This window comes from Odocoileus virginianus, chromosome 10 (genome assembly GCF_023699985.2).
Source record: "Odocoileus virginianus isolate 20LAN1187 ecotype Illinois chromosome 10, Ovbor_1.2, whole genome shotgun sequence".
NCBI classification, from domain to species: domain Eukaryota; kingdom Metazoa; phylum Chordata; class Mammalia; order Artiodactyla; family Cervidae; genus Odocoileus; species Odocoileus virginianus.
The window spans coordinates 25,518,253-25,539,626 of record NC_069683.1 but is presented as its reverse complement, the minus strand read 5'-3'; the positions used below and the strand labels follow the sequence as shown (position 1 = coordinate 25,539,626).

Genomic DNA, 21,374 nt, shown 5'->3' with positions numbered 1-21,374 from the left:
TATGAAATGTGAAAAAGAGAAGCATGAAAATGAAAAGAAAATGAAAAATGTGCTTCACTGATGAAACAGATGAAAAATCTATCAAAGATAAGTAACAGATGGATGATATTCAGAGACTGACTCTTCAGTTCAGTTCAGTCACTCAGTTGTGTCCGACTCTTTGCGACCCCATGGACTGCAGCACGCCAGGCTTCCCTATCCATCACCAGCTCCCGGAGCTTACTCAAACTCATGTCCATCGAGTCAGTGATGCCATCCAACCATCTCATCCTCTGTTGTCCCTTCTCCTACCACCTTCAATCTTTCCCAGCATCAGGATCTTTTCAAATGAGTCAGTTCTTCATATCAGGTGGCCAAAGTATTGGAGTTTCATCTTCAGAATCAGTTCTTCCAATGAATATTCAGGACTGATTTCCTTTGGGATTGACTGGTTTGGTCTCCCTGCAGTCCAAGGGACTCTCAAGAGTCTTCTCCAATACCACAGTTTACAAGCATCAATTTTGAACTTTCTTAAGAGACTGACTCTTGAGAAAGCCAAAAAAGCACAAATCACCAAACTTAAGTCATAGGGTGTTACTGTTCTAAAAGAAAATTCATTCATTATTTTTCAAATTATAAAAGGTTATATATGATAAATTCCCTCAAAAAAAGTTTCAATGTATCAGTAATGAGTTACCTTTATAGGCAGCAAGCTGGTTTCCTTTGAAAGGAGAGTTGTATGAATTTTTTTTTGGGGGGGTGGGCAGGGTCAGAGGAGGAAAGCTGGGAAGAATGAAGAATCAACGGGTGACCCTGAAATTACAGCAAGTCATAAAAGGAGATGACATGCAGGCAGCTGAAAATACAGAATTGCAGATTAAAAGAAATGTGGGCTGGAAATATAGATATGAAGTCATCTACATAAAGTGAATGATTGAATTAAGGAGGATGAGCTAATTGAAAAAAAGAAAGATGTTATGACAGAACTTTGGATGAATTGGGGAGAAAAATAGGATAATTAGGGAGCCAGAAGAATTTATTTGTACCCAAAGACCCTTAATGTATCACAAATATCTAAAATCAATAGATTTTGTATTTTAAATATCATTTTGAAAAATAAATAAATATCATTTTTTACAAAATACAATATTCTGTAATGAAAAACATGAATTAGTATCAGGATGCTGGGGTTATAACTATCAGAAAACCATACTGGAACCATTAAATGATAAGGAAATTTATCCTGTAGCAAGAGGTAAGTTAGGAATTGCATAGCAATTCACTGCAGTCTCTTTCTGGAGTACCTTCTAAAGAGTAAGGATATTTTTTCTTTGAACCACCTCCCCCTGGCCAGAATTAGATCACATGCTCATTCCTGAACCAAATATTGCCACAAAGATTGGAGATGATATTAATTAGCTTAAAGACAGACTGATCATATGAGACACACTGGACATCAAGGAATTATCACAACATCTACTACATGACGAATTTCAACTAACATAAAATTTATAGATTGTTTAGAATATTACTGACTACAAACAGTATATGGTACAAAATGAGGATAAATACAGACTCTTTTTTACAAGCTGCTTGACACTGAGTAGTTCACCTAACTGTTGGATCCAGTTAGTGGTTTTTAAATTGTGCTCCAAGAAGTCCTAGAGGTTCCAGGGCCCCCCTCCATAGCTGCTGATAGAGAAGAAAGAGTCAACATGCATGGCTCCAGTGTTCTTTCAACTCTCCCTTCAAACACAAGCAGCTCTACTTTGTTTTAATTCTGAGCCTCCAAATCTTTAACAGAAGGTTCTACAATTCAAAGAAAGATTAAAAACCAATAAATCAGATGATCCCTACAATTCCATGAAATTTAGAGATGATATGAAGAAGGTAAATAGAAGATATGAAGAAGAGAATTAGCCATTGAAGAAACAATATAATTCAAGCATGAAGGGAGAAAAAGCAATTAATGAGTTGGAAGAAATTTCAGACTTTCCTATCCGATAAAAAGTTTATCAGATGAGGCTATGTTTCAGTTGTCTTGAAAGTCAATACTAATAACCCTTTATAGTTATGGTGCAGAAAAACCAAATCCATCAAAATTTGCCTTAATTTTAACCTAATTTCACTTGCATGTAACAATAATCCCATAAATTTCTACAGCATGATAAACTTTCTGAAGTGCTTTCCCATATATTATTTTATATTATAAGGGGCTTCCCAGGTGGCTCAGTGGTAAAGAATCTGCCTGCCAATGCAGGAGACATAAGAGACACAGGTTCGATCCCTGGTTTGGGAAGATCCCCTACAGGAGGGCATGGCAACCTGCTTCAATATTCTTACCTGGAGAATCTCATGGACAGAGCAGCCTGGCAGGGTGTGGTCTTAGGGTCACAAAGAGTCGGACACAAGTGAGTGACTGAGCATGCACACATGTACGATATATAAAACTGGAAAGGCAGATATCATTAAACTCATTGCAAATGAAAATAGAAAGCGAAAAGCAACACGTAGTATGGTCTGACTCATATATCTCCTTAGGAAGACTACAGTGAAAGGTTTAGTTTTAAAGAAAAAGATAAAGTATGAGTTAAGAGAAACAGAATAAATGAGAAATACTATGCAGAGAATTATGTGTATGTAGGAACAGGCCAATGGACTGGGTGAAGTAATGGACACTAAAAGATTAGAAGTCAATCCAAGAACTAAGTGGGGTGTGTAATGGTACAGATGATAGAAATGGATGCTCAGGTTGGAGAAGAAGGAGGGCCAAATGACAAAGCCCAAAGGAAGCAGTATTTAATGATGAATTTCAAGGTAATGGAAATATTAGTCTAGATATATAGAGTCAAAGCTTATGGGGACCTGGTAGTTTAGGAGGATGAATATCGGCAACTTCTCCTTTTAATAAATATATGCTTTCTAATGGTGAATGAAGCAGAGAAGAAACTTGTGTAGATAAGTTGCTTATACAGTATAGAATGGTTAAGATCACAGGTTTGGGAGCCAAATTTGAATTGCAATCCAAATTTTATTTTCCTTGTTGTGTAACTTTAGGCAACTACTTAATTGCATTCTGCCTCAAGTTCCTCATCTGTTAAATGGGAATATAATTTTTTAACAAAACAAAGTGCCTGGCATGTAATAATCCATGCAAGTATTTGTTGAGCATCTACTATGTGCTAGGCATTGTTACCTATTATTACTACTAATGTGAATTCAGGGCTTCCCTGGTGGTACAGTAAGTAAAGAATCTGCCTGTAAGGCAGGAAACCCAGGTTCAATCCCTGGGTTGGGAAGATCCCCTGGAGAAGGAAATGGCAACCCACTCCAGTATTCTTGCCTGGGAACTCCCAGGGACAGAGGGGCGTGGCAGGTGACAGTGCATGGGATCCCACGAGTTGGACACAACTTAAAGACTAAACCACCACCAACGTGAATTCAAGGGGTTCTACGATTATTTTCTCTACTTTTAAACTAAAGCGGTCTGAAATCCTAGTGGCGGTAGGAACGAACTACCTTAAGGAAAGGTACCACGTTTCATACTTATCCCATAGCACCTTAATATATTCAGGGATCTAAGAGGTGCTAAAAACTTTTAATGAACATAAGAAGAAAAGCATGATGAACATGATATGGAACATGATATGAAATAAATGTGACTCATCTTTGCCTAAAATAGGATTTGATGAAATGTAAGGTGATTTATTCAGAATAAAGCAAATGGCAATAAAAAATAAATTAAAAAACTTGGTGAGAACAGTCAATGTCAGCCAAACAGACAGTAGTTAATGTCACAATAGTAGTTCATAGTCACTTTGTAAAACTGCATAGAAAGTGACAGGTATAGTATAGTGCTGAGTTAACTGTACAGTATACAGGAAAGTATAGTGCTAAGGGTTTAATCACTGATTGAACCAGATGGCTTATTCTAATCAAGGAAATAACCGCAACCCTGTAGACCACCATGTTACAGATAGATGCTCCTCATTTGAATATGAACAGATTACTACAGATTACTACAACTTCCTTACCAATAATAAAAAATAAAGCTTAGTAGTTGGTGAGTCACGGGCATTATGTTAACTTTAGCAGAACAGCATATTTGGGGCTAGAACCTTAACTGACTTAATTAACAACCCTAAACTTGTGAGATTAACATGGGTTAATACTGCATTATAAATTCAGATCCAAGGATATTCTAGAAAATAAGTAAGACAATATAAAAAACATTATTCTAGTTCATAAGCTAGATGGTCTTTGACTCAACAAACTTAATGAATAAAAGAATTTATTGCTCTTAATATATCCACCCTGGATACATATTCAAAAACATGGGTTAACAGTTAAACTGACTATAGATACTAAAAAATACAAAAATAAAGACAGTCAATTCAGCAATTAATTAAACTTCATAAAACTTTAGGAGACTAAGGGAAAGCATCTGTTAGAAAACCTCAAAATTTTAATCTAAATTTGACTAATATTTGTGTTGTTAATTGGAATTTAGTCAAACACCACCTGATTAATAAAAAAAGTCTTATATGCTAAATTGATTTTTTAAAAGACAATGATATTAGGTTTAAAATAATGTACATTTTTCTTTACACATGATGTTCTAAAACTTTGCTTTCAAGCTGCTTATTTGCACACTAAAATGATTTTTAAAAGAAAATTTGCAACCATTTTTAATTTTTTATATTGGGTTTTCTTGGAGTAAGTGTATGAAGTAAATAACTTAGGAATTAATTAGATGGCTTGCTTTATACTAGTGATCTGTTCTAGACTCATTCCTAAGATACAAAGCCCTATTGATAAAAATATAATTAAGCTAAGATACATGGCTAAACTTATATTCAGATATAGTATCTTATAATTCTGTAAATTAAAAAAGAGTTGGTTTTCTTTAAGTTTTTCTCTGTCAAGGTTACAAAGTAGAACAAACTTCTATGTCTTTCTACATTTTTCAACAACTGAAATCATGGAGCTGTTGTAATCAGCTAAGTTTTATAGAAGATACTCTGAAATATATCAATTCTTTTATAATAATTACTATGAAACAACAGGGAAGTGGGAAGGGAGAGAGAAGGGGAAAAAATCCAGTATGCAACTGATGAAAGTAGAAACTCATCATTTCTTATGTCTTTGTTTTTCTCTTATAATTACTTAATCTTAGGAGCACATTAAATTAAAATTAGAAATCTTTAAGAAATTATTTTCCACTGAAAATATGCTTTTGGTTTTATAGCCCTTATAGCTTTTAAATATCCTAAACTTTTAGTACATTGTCTGGTTTCTACCCATTTTATTCAAAGCTGTTAGTGCAGCAAATAAACAGTACAAGCTTTGATCTCATTAAATTACAACTTATAGTTCCTAGAGTCATAAATATCATGCCCTTTTCTCCTTTACCCCTCCTCTTTTGGTATGAGGTAGTCTGTTAAATATCACTATCTCCTTGAGTGCTCTGACGTTTACTCAGACAAATAGCAGAGGTTATGAATGCAGCACACAGATAGTATCAGGAATCCTTCATGATTGCCATAATGGTGAAGCCAGCATTCAGAACTGTAATACTTAGTTTTATCTAACAACTAAGTTTGGTCTGTTTAACTTTGCTCCACACACAAAAAAAGAATTCCATCTTATCACAAACCAATAACTGTCCTGGACAAAATCAAACAACAGCATAAAAGAAAAAGAAAAATTAACTTTAGAAAAATTAATGATTAAAAGTTTTAAATGAGTAATCTAAAAAAATGTTTTTAATATTAGGCTTGATTAGCCTCTAAAGAAGAAAAACAGAAAAAAAAGTTTTCTTAAAGTTAAAAATCAAGACTACACTAAGAAACACAAAATTTTTATACTGAGAATGTCTGAAATATTAAAAACTATCTGCTAAAATACATTCATAAATGCTTATCCTTTCAGCTATTTGAATATGGAACTCTCAAAGGTAATAACATTCCCACTTTACCTTTCTATAAAATCTCTCTTCCAAGAACTATTTAGCAGCATGATTACTGCCTTAATGCTTTCTGTAGTGACAGAGGCCACCATCATATGACACCCCTGAACAAGGTGGCAAGATGTGGGAAAAGGGGGCAAGTGTGCTCAGGAGCAGCACTATTCTACTCATGTACAGATGTCCTTTACTCCTTTCACATAAATCCAGCACAGGAAACTCTCCATGGATTCACACAGACCTCATCTCCATCTACAGGTCGGTCTTAAACTACACATTAGAAATACAATAGTCTCGAAGGAAATGGCAACCCCGTCCAGTACTCTTGCCTGGAGAATCCCATGGACAGAGGAGCCTGGTAGGCTACATCCATGGGGTCGCAAAGAGTCGGACACGACTGAGTGACTAAATAACAAACAAACAATTATGTTACAATGAAATATTTGTTCTTATTTAATGAAAAATACATAATTTAGTAGAGAACTTTATGAGGTATAATATTTTCAAAATAATGCAAATGACTAACTGAATAGAGGCACATATGACTCTTTCAATATAATCACCAAATTAATGATTTAATCATTTAGGACAATGGTAACAGTGTCAAACAAAAAAATAAACTAAAGCGATATCACTAAAAATGTGTTTATTCACAACTATTCAGTCAATATTGTTTATATTTCCATTCAAAGTTTTTATTGATAAAAATGAATGGCTCAGGGAGGAAGGTTCAAAAGGGAGGGGATATATTTATATCTATGGCGGATTCATGTTGAGGTTTGACAGAAAACAACAAAATTCTGTAAAGCAATTATCCTTCAATTAAAAAATAATTTAATTTTAAAAAGGAAAAAAAAGAATCAGAGTATTTTACCATAAAAAAAAATGAACGGTCCATTTAACAATTCTGATTGAAATGACAGACAAAATTTTCAAATTACAGCTTTCTCTCCTTATATTAAAAGAGCCATCTTTATTATTCTTAAATGTGACTGAAAAAAATATTCTTTACATATAAATTGTCCTCTTAGGTAGTTTTTTGGATAGACATAAGACTTTTAAGGGCTAGAGACACATGCTTATTACCATTCTAACATTCTGTACTGGGCTACTTCTATGATCTTACTTCTGGTCCCTGGATAAAGTCCAGAGAATATGAAACCAATTTATGGGCAGTTATACAATCAAGTCAGGAAGATCTTCTGGAGAAGGGAATGGCTACCCACTCCAGTATTCTTGCCTGGAGAATTCCATGGACAGAGGAGACTGGCAGGCTACAATCCATGGGGTGGCAAAAAATTGGACACGACTGAGAGACAAACACTTTCACTTGTTTTATATATAAGAACAAGACTAGATATAATAGTGTTACAAATATTAATGGTCTTTGAACCTTGGTTTAGCATTTAGAAGTCACATTAATCTTTATCCCAAGTGGTCCTGCTTTCCTTGAAATGATACTAAAAGATAAAGCAGTAAAATTTCCTGATTTCTTGAATTATGCACTAAAGTATATGTCATTCATCTGGTAGCACAAACATTCTCAAAATTTAAGCCTGCGTCTCTATAAATAAATTATCTTAATATATTTTTAATTTTGGTAAAATTACAGTTAAAAAGTTTTCCAGTTTCTCCAGCATGTAAGAAGCTTAGTTACAAGTTTCCATTTGATTCTACCACACGTAAAAAGCTGAGCAAACTGAAAATCAACAACTCCTCTTACATCCACTAAAGAAATGAGGTCATAAGACAAACTGCTGCCTCAAAAATCAGAGGAATGGAGAGTTGACTATAGAAAATCATAAACAGAAACCTTCACATGCACCAATACCAAGGTAGGAAAAACTGAACTGTAATTAACTAATTCCTGGAGGCTTAGAGTAGACAATTCTGGGAGTTAAAAACTTCAGCAGGACACACTCATGGGGGCCCTCACACTTTTGTGGCATTTTATCTCAAGGTCCTCTCACAGTGAATATCAGTGAAAAATTCCTCCTGCTAGAACCAGGAGGAAAAGGAACCATTCTGAAATACACCACCTCATTCTGTTCTTATCAACAAGTCCTGCCTTTATGAGAAACTATTTGACTTGAATATAAACTACCTGAGGGAAGAATAATATCCAACTCTCCAACCATCCTGTACAATATGAGGTGGGTGGGCAGGGACTGAGAAACACTGGTGAAATTCACAATCCAAGGGCAACAGGACCATCTAATCATAAGACACCCATCCCCCCACCTTTATATTACTATAAGCCTATTAACTGCAATTCTTTTCACCCAGTATATCATGTCTGTCTTCCAACAAACAAATTACAAGGCATACTAAAAGGCAAAAAACAAAGTTTGAAGAGACTAAACAAGCCTCAGATCCAGAGTCAGATATGTCAGGAATTTAGAACTATCAGACTTGGGTTATCAGACTTAATCAGTTTTTAAGACATAGTTTTAAAAACTATGAATAAAAAAAAACTATGAATAATATGCTAAAAGCTTTAATAGAAAAAACAGACAAAACATGAGAGAATAGATGGATAATGTAAAGAGAGGATGTAAATTCTAAACAAGAATCAAAAAGAAATGCTTCAGAAACACTGAAATAGAAATGAAGAATGCCTTTGTTGGTCTTAATAGTAGATTTGACATGGCTGAGTAAATAATCTCTCAGCTTGAGGATATGACAACAGAAATTCCAAAACTGAAAACAAAAATTAAAAAGACTGAAAGAGGCATAAGAGAACATCCATCAATTGAGGGTCACATAAGCAAATTATAACCCATGCATAATGGAAATACCAGGAGGAGAAGAAAAGAAGGAAAAGAAGCAATATTTGAAGCACTGATGATTGACTTTCCCCAAATTAATGTCACACACCAAACCACAATCCAAGAAACTCAGAGAACACAAGAAAATGTGACCAAAAAATTAAACCCAGGTATATCATATTCAAACTTCAGAAAATCACAGACATTTAAATGTCACTTAGTGATTGCTCCAAAGGATTTTCTGAGTGTCAGTAAAGACAGGTACTTAATTCTCTCAGGGAAAAGGAGGTGGTCCAAAGTGGTATTATTCCATCTAGGGCTTTGAAAAGATTAGGAGAAGGAAATAAGAGGTCATGTTCAGTAAAAAGAAAAAGGCCTTGCCTATTTCTCTTTCCTCTCATACCACTCTCCCCTTGTATCAGAGGAGATATTTTTAGTTACAAATAATGGAAAATTAAACTAGTCCTAATGAAACTGGTTTAAAAAAATAATCGGGATTCATTGGCTCACAAAACTGAAAGTCTAAAGGTAGGGCAAATATAGGGTTGATCCATTCAGGAACTCATAAATGTCATCAAAGAACAGGTTTCTTTAACATCACGGCAATCTGGCATCCACATCGTCAGGTTGCTCCTTTTAGCTTCTCATGACTGTATTAATAGTATGACTGCCAGCCCCAGTAGGGGTTACATTCTTCCTGGTTTATAACCACTGGCTAAGGTCATTTATCTATTCCTGAATCAATGATTGTGGCTAGAGTAATGAAATATGTTTATGGCTTTCTGCCAATTTAGGGTTCCTCTCTAAAGTTGGAGGCATCAAAACAAGAATCTGTGTAAGTTTAGGAAGGACAAAGGGGATACTGATGCTCAGTAAGCAACCAATAAATATCCAATGCACTCCTTCACTCAAAGTACTCCGGCCATACCTGACTTTTTCTAGTTCCTTAAATATACTAAACTCTACCTTATCAAGGCTTTTGCTGTTCCTTTGCCTGAACTATTAATCTCGTCCCTCCCCCACCACTTTATCTCCAATGTAATAAAGTCACCTATGAAAATATCATCACATTTTTTATTTTTTCTTCATATCATTTATAACAATTTTAAATTATTTCATCTGTGTGACTGTTTTATATATAACTCCTCCACTGGACTCAACAAAGCAGGAACATGTTTATTTTCTTCATGTCTGTATCCTCAGTGCCATATAGTACCCGGCACATACAGCTACTCAAATACTGAATGAATGAATGGTGCTAATGAGATTAACATATAGCAAACGCTTATTGATAATACACGCCACCATAAAAATGTTTGCCACTAGTCATGAGTCAAAGAAACAATATTTTGAGTGGGTTAGAATAAATACATTCATTACACTTATTGAAATCTTAACTCAAAGTTTATAAATCTGTATTTAAAACATTTTCTTTATCTTTCTACAAATAAAACTATCCAACTTTTCTGATATTATTTCATAAAACTAATTATGTTAGGTCAATTTTTATATAATACAAAAGAGTATACCAATCATACCTTCTTTAAACTGTGTATCTCAGATTCTCGTTTTTTATTTAAATCCGAAAGCCTTTTGTTTAGCTGTATTGCTTCCTGTACTGCAACATGAAAGACACTTAGGAAAACATTATTTCAATGTACATTTTAAGGAAATACTACTAACATGGACAAGGAAAATGACTGCAATGAAATATATATTTAGTTATTGCTAATTTAATAATGTTAATTAAACTGTCATTTACTATTACTAGTATCAGATAGGTTCAATTTATTCATTATAAATAAGTCCATTTAAACATTTCCTATTAAATATGTAAGTTTAAGTAAGATAGAACCTACCATTTTGTTCTAACTTTTCATGATTCTCTTTTACCAATCCAAATTGACCTGTTATTATAGCATAGTATTTCTCAATTTCATTCAGTTGCTTCTGATGATCTTCTTTAGCCAGAAGATGTAACTGGACTTTCTGTTCCTATTTTGAAGAGTTATTTTAAATGTTCTACATACATAACACATACATACATATACACACATTTATTAAACATATATAAAAATTTATCATTTTAATAACTATTGTTATTAACATAAATATGTCATGAAAAAGTACTCTCTGAGTATACCTTAGGGAGAAAATATTAGTTAACAGATATTTCTAAATCTAGGTAAAATTAAAGCACTTTTTTCCTATAACAAAATAATCACTTAAAATTTTATTTCTCTTATTTATAATTTTTTTTAAAAAATCAGTTGGTTGTTTATAGAAAAGTTAATTAGTCCAGTACAGCACTAAGCAAAGTGAGGGGAGTATTATTAAAGAAATACTTTTGACAATTTAGGAAATAAATTTTCCTCTAAATTTGCTGGCATACGCATTATCAAAACTCAGATAATTTTTCTGAAATTAATTTTAATGATACAGCACCTTCTCACTCTGTTAAAAATGGAATCATAAAAACTATCTATCAGTGACAGTGAGACAATATAATATAGCAGAAAGTTAACTTAAGCTGGGAGACACAGTTGGTAAAAACTGGACCCTATGTATCAATAGAATATACTATGGGCCTTCATTGCTTTCAGCTAAAGGAGTCTGTCTTTCCACACTCAGAAAAATGACTTAAAGTTTTTAAAAGAAATATTATGTTAACAGAATCAGTAATACTCTTCAAAAGTTTTTGACTTTGGCATTAGCAGAATCATTGATTGGTTTCATAACTTTCATTCATTTCTGCCACATGCTTTCGTTTCTATTGAGAGATGAGAAACAAAGAACAATGTAGGCCCATCAACAAGTACTCAGTAATTACTTTCTGAGTGAACTGCTATCTCATACAGTTTCAACACTGGCAATTTGTTAGATTTACCTAGCCAGCGTCTATTTCCCTTACACAAAAGTAACACAATTTCAAGTATTTATTTGAAATAGTTCTTCATTATAATCTGCTAGGACTAAAATTCACAGGGTCCTATACTTCCCTAGTAAAGTGTAGGGCATATTACCCCAAACAAACCAACTGATTCCTACTTTATTGGAATTTCAACTGTGAGCAAAAGAGACCATAAAACTAAAGAAGTTCAGGGGCGACCCTATCTAGACTGATATGAGACCTCTGTCCCGGGTTAATACATCCTGCTTCACAAACCCTGGTATTAACCTAGTCCCTGTTCATTTTCAAAACCATTCCTGACTCTGACTGTGTCTCCCCTAAATTTCCTCTTGTGTAAGTTAAACAGAGCCATTTTATACTGCTTAACACCAAAAAACAGACAGTATAGTAGAGTGGTCAAAAGATAGTCTGCCTGTTTAAATCTTGCCTTTGTAATTTAGTTGCTGTGTGATTTTGGGAAAATAATCTACCCTGTCTTTAAAATAGATTACAACAGCATCTCCCTCTTAGAGTTGTGAAGATAATACAAATTATTAATAATACATACACAGCACTAAAACAAGAGCCTGTTACATAACAAGTACAGTATAATGGTTTGTTATTATTATTCCTTAAATGATAAAGGTGCCTTCAATAGATTAATTAGTTTTTATCTGGAATAAGAATAACCCTCTGTAATATTAATAAGGAACACATGTTATAATTTAAGTTGCACCTAACTATATTAACTTGGGAAATCTGGTGAACATCTTTTCAAAGATTTTTTTTTTTTTAATGATTTTAAGCAAAATGATAAGCTGGCAACATTTCTAAAAGATCAGTTAAATTTTTTCTTGTACTTCTATGGGCTTTTCAAATTCACTACTTAAATCATTTGAATTAAGCATGCAGCAGTCATAAATTCAAACAAACTGACAAGTACACTTACTCCTGAGATCTTATGCTTACCTGTTCAGTCTCTTCAGTCATGTCTGACTCTTTGCAATCCCATGGACTGTAGCCTGCCAGGCTCCTCTGTCCATGGAATTTCCCAGTCAAGAATACTGGAATAGGTTGCCATGCCCTTCTCCAATTATGCTTACCTAGGTAGTCACTATTATCAATAACTAAACAATGAAAAATAACGACCCATATTCTGTACCTCTAAAATATCACTTAATTCTCTAATCTAGAGGTCAATCTAGTCAAAGTTATGATTGTTCCAGTAGTCATGTATGGATGTCAGAGTTGGATTATAAAGAAAGCTGAGCGCCGAAGAATTGATGCTTTTGAACTGTGGTGTTGGAGAAGACTCTTGAGAGTCCCTTGGACTGCAAGGAGATCCAACCAGTCAATCCTAAAGGAAATCAGTCCTGAATATTCACTAGAAGGACTGATACTGAAGCTGAAAGTTCCAATACTTTAGCCACCTAATGTGAAGAACCAACTCACTGGAAAAGACCCTGATGCTGGGAAAGACTGAAGGTGGGAGAAGAAGGGGACAATAGAGGATTAGATGGTTGGATGGTGCCACGGATGTGAGTTTGTGGCATCATGGATATGAGTTTGCGTAAGCTCCAGGAGTTGGTGATGGACAGGGAAGTCTAGCGTGCTGCAGTCAATGGGGTCGCAGAGTCGGACACGACTGATCAACTGAACTGAACTGAGAGAATTACATTCCTTTCAGGAAATGTATAGCAACCCAATACAATTTCACTAAAGATTGGTCTAAAAACATTTTTTTCAATTTAAGGAATTCTCTCAATCTACAAGTCAAATCAATTTTCATATAGCCTTTATGAGAATACTGTCCACTACATATACTCAGACATTAATACTGTCAATGCCTGCAAAGGTTAACTAATCCTGATAATTAAGAAGGCAGCAAAGGGGAATTCCCTGGTAGTCCAGGGGTTAGAACTCTGCACTTCCACTGTAGGGGACACAAGTTCAATCCCTGGTTGGGGAACTACAATCCTGCATGCCACATAGTGCAGCAAAAAAAAAAAAAAAATGCAGCAAAGATTAAAGTGAGTTCATAGGTATTCTCTACATACATAGAGCTCTATACACATTAGATTAGTTTGTGATATACCCTATTCCAACATTCTTTGCTTGAAGTCTAAGTTGAATTAAAACGCAGCTTCATTAGTTCTGCATGACACAACTTCTGATTTTCAAATACAATTAGTCTATTCAATGGCCATGATAAATGCTATAAAGTCTTTCAAATCACAGTAGGCATCTATAGCTCACTGGCTCACATAGGACCCTGTAAGACTGTTCACATATGAACCTAGCTGGCTGCCTTGATTTAGTTTTGAGATGAAGAGGGCAGTTTGCCACTAGCTGCGTAACTGTCAACAGTTTAAATTCTTTGGGAAGCAACAACAAAAAGCAGATTGGTAACACCTGCCTGAGAAACTTAAGAACATTATAAAGAATAACACAACTGTAGTGATGGTGCTGTTATAACATTACATAGGTGTGTGTGTTAGTTGCTCAGTTGTGTTCAACTCTTCGTGACCCCATGACTATAGCCCACCAGGCTCCTCTGTCCATGGAATTCTCCAGGCAAGAATACTGGAGTGGGTTGCCGTTCCCTTCTCCAGGGGATCTTCCCAACCCAGGAAAGAACCCAGGTCTCCAAATGCAGGCAGATTCTTTATCTTCTGAGCCACCAGATGGTACCATGATAAAGATTATGACTAAGAAATCACTGAGTATATAGTGTTTTTGTTCTTTTTAACTCTGTGAATTGTGTCAACTTGTTTTCTCTTTCACACAATTTTACTACTAAATGCAAAACACTGTTCACAAGAAAATTAATGTCACATACCTTATTTTAAACAAATTTAATCTTTGAAAATCAAGATTACAGGAAAACAGCACATACATAATTATGAGCATGTGTGTGTACGTGTGTGTGTCTATGTGTGTGGTCTAAAAGTTTACTTAAAAGACCCTTAAGGCACTTAAAATAGAAATAATTTAAAAATAACATTTACACTCAACTTTCTACAACCATACTTACTAATAAAGCAAAGCTGCTCATTTTCTCCTTTCTTGTTTCCTTACAGAGACTGATCTGAAAAGTCTCTATAAGGAAATAAATGAACAATTAGTTCATATAAGTAAATTTTAGAGAAAAAGATTCAAAACCCAAAGCCAAACTATATATATTATTCATCCTATTTATATATTTATAAATAAACTTTATATATTTCCTCATTTTGCAAATTACCTTTTAGTTTCTTTAATATAAACCCAAAATAAATAATGAGCTATAAAATTCACTTTTCAAAAACTCATGGTAACTTTAAGATATTTTCACCTTTTTGGTCACAACTTAAAAACACTAAAGTTACATATTTTATGTGTACAGATGTATATAATATTATAATCACAAAGATTATTTCCAGACAAATCTTTAGTCTAAAAATATTCTACTCTGAACGAAAATATGTGGTAATTCCAAATCTCATCAAAACCTTCAATGCTGAAATTTTGTTATAATTTAATAAAGAAAACTAAATCCTCCTTGTAAGTCTTTTCTTTAGAGGAAAAGTAATATACAAAAAAGAAATAAACTGTAACTAAGAGATGGTTAAATAAGTGTTTATTTTGTTCATTAGTTCTATTGGTTACTCAGCTACACAACATAGTCACCTATACAAACAGGAAAGATTTTCATCAATGACCAAATCAATTAATTTGATGTTCTATAGTTTATTTTTTACCATTTTTGTTGTATTTGTCTTATTGGTAGTGATCAATATGATCATTTGTTCAAGAGAAGGTTTTGGTACTTTCAGAGACAGATGAATCTTTCCATTCATAATTGAGTTAATTTATTTAGAGACATGCCACCACTACATGAAAATCAACATACTGAATTCCCACAAGACAGAATTTTACTAATAGTTAAGAGCCTGCCTATAGGAAATCATGAACTTCTTTATAATATTAGATCTGTACTATTTTTAAATGATTTCTTTTGGGACACAACTTTATCAACTGCTTCCCAAAGTCCTGCCTTGACACAAATGACTATCTTTTTCCTGTCTTGCACAGTCAAGTAATATAAAAAGATAATGTGCTAATCTGAATAAAATTAATTGGATTATTGAACACTGTTTAGCACTTCCCTGGTAGCTCAGTGGGAAAGAATCTGCCTGCCAATGCAGGAGATAAGGTACAGAATCTGATCTGGGAAGATCCCACATGCTGCAGAGCAAGCTAAACCCATCCACCACAACGACTGAGCCTGTACTCTAGGGCCGGCAAGCCTCAACTACTGAAGACCACACACCCCGGAGACAATGCTCCATGCGAGAAGCCACTGCAATGAGAAAGCTGCACACTGTAACTAGAGAGTAGCCCCTGCTCACCACAACTAGAGAAAACTGATCAGCAATGAAGACTCAGCACAGCCAAAAATAATTTTTTTTTAAAAAAAGTCACCTGAACTATATAAGAATAATGTAAAATGAATAATAAAAGAATGTTTTTTAAAAAGATTATTTTTAAGTCAATCATCTAAAATGCACAGTCTGCCAGAATTGGCATAAAATATTGTGTACCTATCAATATATAAAATAATTTTAATGTAAAGTGATTCATTTAATGCCCTGAAATGTCAGAAAAAATTATAACTATAATTCAAATATCATTTTAGTAGGTTCTTAAGAATCTTAATTCACAATACAACACTCAAAACTGACCAAAAACTATCACAAGTATATTGCATGTTTCCATTTGTTTTTAAGATTACAAGTATCTGTCTGATGAAATTTTAAAGTGGAATAAAACAAAATGCATTTTATGTTGCCTTTGATCTTTAACTTGTAGCCTTATCTCCCAGGTCAGAGGGTACATTATTCAATTTCACTATATTTTGTGTAAAACCACTGTAGCGTTGAAGATGACTTTCAGTACAAATGTCATGGTACTTAAAGCTAAATCGGAATCTAGTTTTTCAGCTCCTTAATTAAAATCATAGTTTAAAAGAGTCTGACAATATTATCTTTAGTCTTTCCAGTTGAACAGTGACAAAATTTTCAGATCTTTTATTCAATCAAGCTCAGCAATCTCTCTGAGGCTTTTATTTTCTAACCCATCAAAACATTTCAATAAGCAAAATACTTACTTTATATTTTTGTATTCAATGTCATAAGGAGTGATTTCTCATTTCTTACTTCTCATAAATAGACAAACCTTACTCAAAAATTAGTTTCACTTGCCTTATAGTCTGATCCAAAAAGAATGAAATAGCATAAAGACACCCAAAAAGCTCTTTTAAGATGTAAGTGGATATGGGAGGATTTTGCTCAGCCAAAAATACAGATAAAAAATTCTTTTCTATCAAATAGGGATAGAGAGAATATCAAAGTAAAAATTTCCTAAAATACTGTTGTAAAAATGCAAATATTAATTTTAATATATTACATAAGAGGAATGTGCAACAAATAAATACTTGTTGACTGATAAAGGATGAGTACCATATCTCAAGTGCAGTATTCAAATGTTACTTCATATCATTTCAGTTTTTCAGGCTAAAAGTAATAACTACACATTTACACAAATACCTATAAAAGACACCATTAAAATAAGGGATTTCACAGTTCTGATTTCACTTCTTTGTTGTTCAGTTTTGATACAGACCTCTACCAGTAATTCAGGAACTATGTTAAATTTGTTTTGTCATATGTAAACACTGAGCCCTGGTGACTCAGATGGTAAAGAACCTGCCCGCAATGCAGGAGACCCAGATTCAATCCCTGGGTTAAGAAGATCCTCTGGAGGAGGGAATGGCTACCCACTCCAGTATTCCTACCTGGGAAATCCCATGGACAGAAGAGCCTGGCAGGCTACAGGCCATGGGGTCACAAACAGTCAGACAAGACTGAATGACTAACACACACACACGTGTAAACACTGTGTAAACTGGAAATAAACTTGTGAAATAATTCATTTAAGCTACATGTGAAATTAAAATTCAGTCCTTTAAAATGGATATAAATATCCAGTTTCAACTCCTTTTTACTATAAGTATCACATTAATTTGACAAAAGTACTGTATACATTATGTACTAATTTGGGGCTAGTGGGTAAATATTTTGAAATTTCCTTACCATTTCATTCACTTTCTTCTGTAAAGAATATTTAGAAACCTTGAATAAAATAAGCAGAAAAAACTTCATTAAAACTTTTTAGCTATTTTCTATAAATTCCTTCTGAAACTAAAATTGTATGCTATATGACATTTATCTTCTATGCACTTCTTCCCAATGACATTTTTTCAAAGTATTATTTACCATAACTGTATTTCTCATAACAAAATACATTTATTTTTTTATTTATTCAACATGTATTTATAGAGCAAGTACTATATGCCAGCCATTTTCCTAGGATCCTGGGATACAACAGCAAACCAAGTCCCTGTTCTTAACAAGCTTTCTGTCTAGTGGGGGTGGTGGCAGACAGACAATAAAATATAAACAAAAAGTACAGAAATTAGACAGTGACAACTACTATGAAGAAAAATAAAGCAAGAAGAACAGCAAAGAACTCTAGGCAGGTTTGCTAATTAATATCAGCTCTTCTGTTGAAAAAATTGATAAAATAGATAAGCACAAGGAAAAATGTTGTCTTAAAAAAACCATCTCACAACCCAGAAATAGCAATCATTAATACCATGGTGCTTCCAGGTATTTTTCTATGTATTTTAAAAGAGAGTCAGTGGGGAACAGGGTAGAATAATAATATATGTACTATTTTGTAATGTTATTTTTACTTAATATATACCAAACACCTTATATCACAAATTAATCTACAACACAAGTTTTTAATGGTTGCATAGGATTCCACTGTTTAACCCTCTACCATAGTTTTATCAAATTGCTATTCTTGTAGACTTACCCAGTTTTCAGTTCTATGAAAGAATTCTGAAATAAATATGTTATACCAAAAAAACTCTGTAGTTATTCATTTTAGCAGAATGAATCCCATGAAGCAGAACTCCTAAGATATGTTCATTGTTATAGACTTAACAATTGTCATTACACATAACAGTCCTCCAGAGTGGTAGGCCAAGTTAAGCTCCAGCTAGAGTGCTTCTCTGCTTGCTCAGCAGTAAAGAATCTGCCTGCCAATACAGGAGATGTGGGTTTGATCCCTGGGTCAGGAAGATCCCCTGGAGAAGGAAATGACAACCCGACTCCAGTATTCTTGTCCAGGAAATCCCAGGACAGAGAAGCCAGGTGGGTTACAGTCCATGAGGTCACAGAGTCAGACGTGACTGAGTGACTTAACAACAACAAAGCCATGTATGAGCGTTTGTTTACTTGAACTCACCTAGCATTTGTTAAAATTTAAACAAGAGTTCATTACTTCACATTTCCTATGAAATAAATTTTTCACCATGCTGCCTTGAGTAAGTTAATAATTTCCTTTCATTTTGGTGGAATCAGTTATGTGTGATTCATTTCTTCAACAAACAATGAATGCTTACTATAAGTAAAGTACTCATGTAGACACTGAAGGCATAGTATTGGACCAAAAAATCCTGTCCAGTATAAATTCTGGGGAATGTAGATAATGAGCAATATAAATAAGTTAAAATATATGGCTCTACTAGATATTGCTAAGTGCTTAAGAAAAATAATAAATTAGGGAAGAGGATTACACAGATGGCCAGGAAAGTCTTTCTGAAAAGGCAACTTGTGAGTAAAGACTCACTAGAAAGTAAGGAAGATTATTCCAGCAACTGCAAAGGCCCTAAGGTGAGAAAATGTCTTGTGTAGTCATAGAACAGCAAGGACGCCAATGTGGCTGGAAGGTTTAGTAAGCAAGGGAAAAAAAACAGCAAAAAATGAGTTCAGAGGAGAGTAGGAGAGGGGGTAGGACCAAACCACTGTAGGTCTTGTAGCACATGATAATGCTTTGCACCAAATGAGACAGGAAGCCACTGAGGAACAGCAAGCACAAATGTGACTTAACCTAACTTATTCTTTAAAAGGGTCACTCTGTGACGTTAAAACTGAAGGAGAACAGGAGGGGCAGCAAGAAAAACACAATAAACGACTGCAATTGAGATGAAAGAGGATGATGAAAGAGGACCAGGGTGTTAGTAAAAGACATAGTGAGAAGTGGTTGGATTCTTGATACACTCTGAGAGAAAAGCTAAAAAAAAAAAAAAAATCTCCAATAGGAAGAAAGAAGTTGTAATTAACAACAACAACAACAAGACAAATAAGTTATTTAGTTTTCAGGGGGATGAGATTTTAGGAACTTACGTTTTGAACATGTCAAGTTTCAGATGTCTTTTGGACATCCAGTCAATCCAGGCTGCATCTGGAGCTGGAGATAAACATTTGGAAGCCCTTTGCATGGAGATCCCATTTTAAAGAAAAGACACTGGATGAGATCACAGTATTTTTTAGGTGAAACAGACAAAAGAAAAGTAAAAGAGCAGAACTGAAGTGAAGTGAAAGTCTCTCAGTCGTGTCTGACTCTATGAGACCCTACAGACTATACATTTCTTGGAATTCACCAGGCCACAATACTGGAGTGGGTAGCCATTCCCTTCTCCAGGTTATCTTTCCAACCCGGGGATCAAACCCAGATCTCCCACATTACAGGCAGATTCTTTAATGCGGATTCTTTACCAGCTGAGCCACCAGGGAAGCCCACCCAGAAAAATTAGAGGAAAAAAAATGACAATCCTTGGAACTCAGACTGGAATTACACCTTCAGTTTTCACAACACTTTTCTGCCTCCAAATTGTGTGAATGTGGGAATAAGTGAGTCAATTCCACATATCATCTCTACAGATATAGATACATGCGGGCTGTCACTTCAGTCATGTCCAACTCTTTGTGACCCTATGGACTGTAGCCTGCCATATATATATATGTATAAATAAAATATTGGTTCTGTTTCCCAGGTGAACCCTCACTAGTACAGCTACCATTAGCCAAAGACAAAACTGATAAACAGAGAAAATTTACCAAATTTTTTCAGGACACTGTCCTTGAAACATTACTATCCTGCATTAATATCCCTTTTATTCTTTCTGAATCATGACTCACAATTCTATTTTATTAACACCTCCAGAGCACTACCCAACTTAAAAAACTACCATGTAGCTGCATCCCTATGACAAGTCAAATCTGAAAATAATGTAACTAGATTGACATGAAATTTTTATGGATGTTCTATATAACGATTTTTCATTCTGAATCACATAAAATGGGCTTGCAATATCAGATATAGGCATCTTTCTAATACAGGATCAAAAAGATACTAAGACTAATTAATGTATTAACTATAGAAGGTACTTTCAAAGATAACATAGAAATGTTTTCCTAGTTATCCCTCACTTTATGGAAAATTTTATGAAAAATTGACTGTAAAGTACATTTGTTTAGAGCAAATCTATTTTCCCATTAACTTTCCATTAACTAGATTTATGTTACTTGGGAATAATTTTTTTTTAATACTGTGATAAAAATATTTAACTTCTCCCATTCCTGAACAAATCAGTCCCAAGTTCATCAGGTGGGGAAGGAGTGAAAGGGTCAAGGCAGCAGCATTGCAGAACAATGAATCAGGCCTGGATGGTGAGGCATTCACTGTGGGGAGTCAAAAGCTGAGCAAGGTGGTTAGTCAGCAGTGCTGAAAAAGGGACCCAGGTGTCAGAGTTGAAGCAGGGAAAAGAGGGTATTCACATTAGGAAGGAAGGAGTAGCAGAATGGTAGCCTGGTCACAT

General features: G+C 34.4%; 1 protein-coding gene across 1 annotated transcript in view; it reads right to left on the bottom strand.

Moving 5' to 3' along the window:
* Positions 1 to 21,374, bottom strand: part of CCDC73 (coiled-coil domain containing 73) — a 151,990-nt gene that overhangs the window by 45,924 nt on the left and 84,692 nt on the right. The window contains exons 7-9 of the mRNA XM_020911278.2: positions 17,737 to 17,775; positions 10,572 to 10,707; positions 10,251 to 10,330 (exon numbers count right to left, since the gene is read on the bottom strand). Of these exons, the coding sequence (XP_020766937.2) occupies positions 10,251 to 10,330; positions 10,572 to 10,707; positions 17,737 to 17,775 (255 nt within the window). The remainder of the gene's footprint in view (positions 1 to 10,250; positions 10,331 to 10,571; positions 10,708 to 17,736; positions 17,776 to 21,374) is intronic.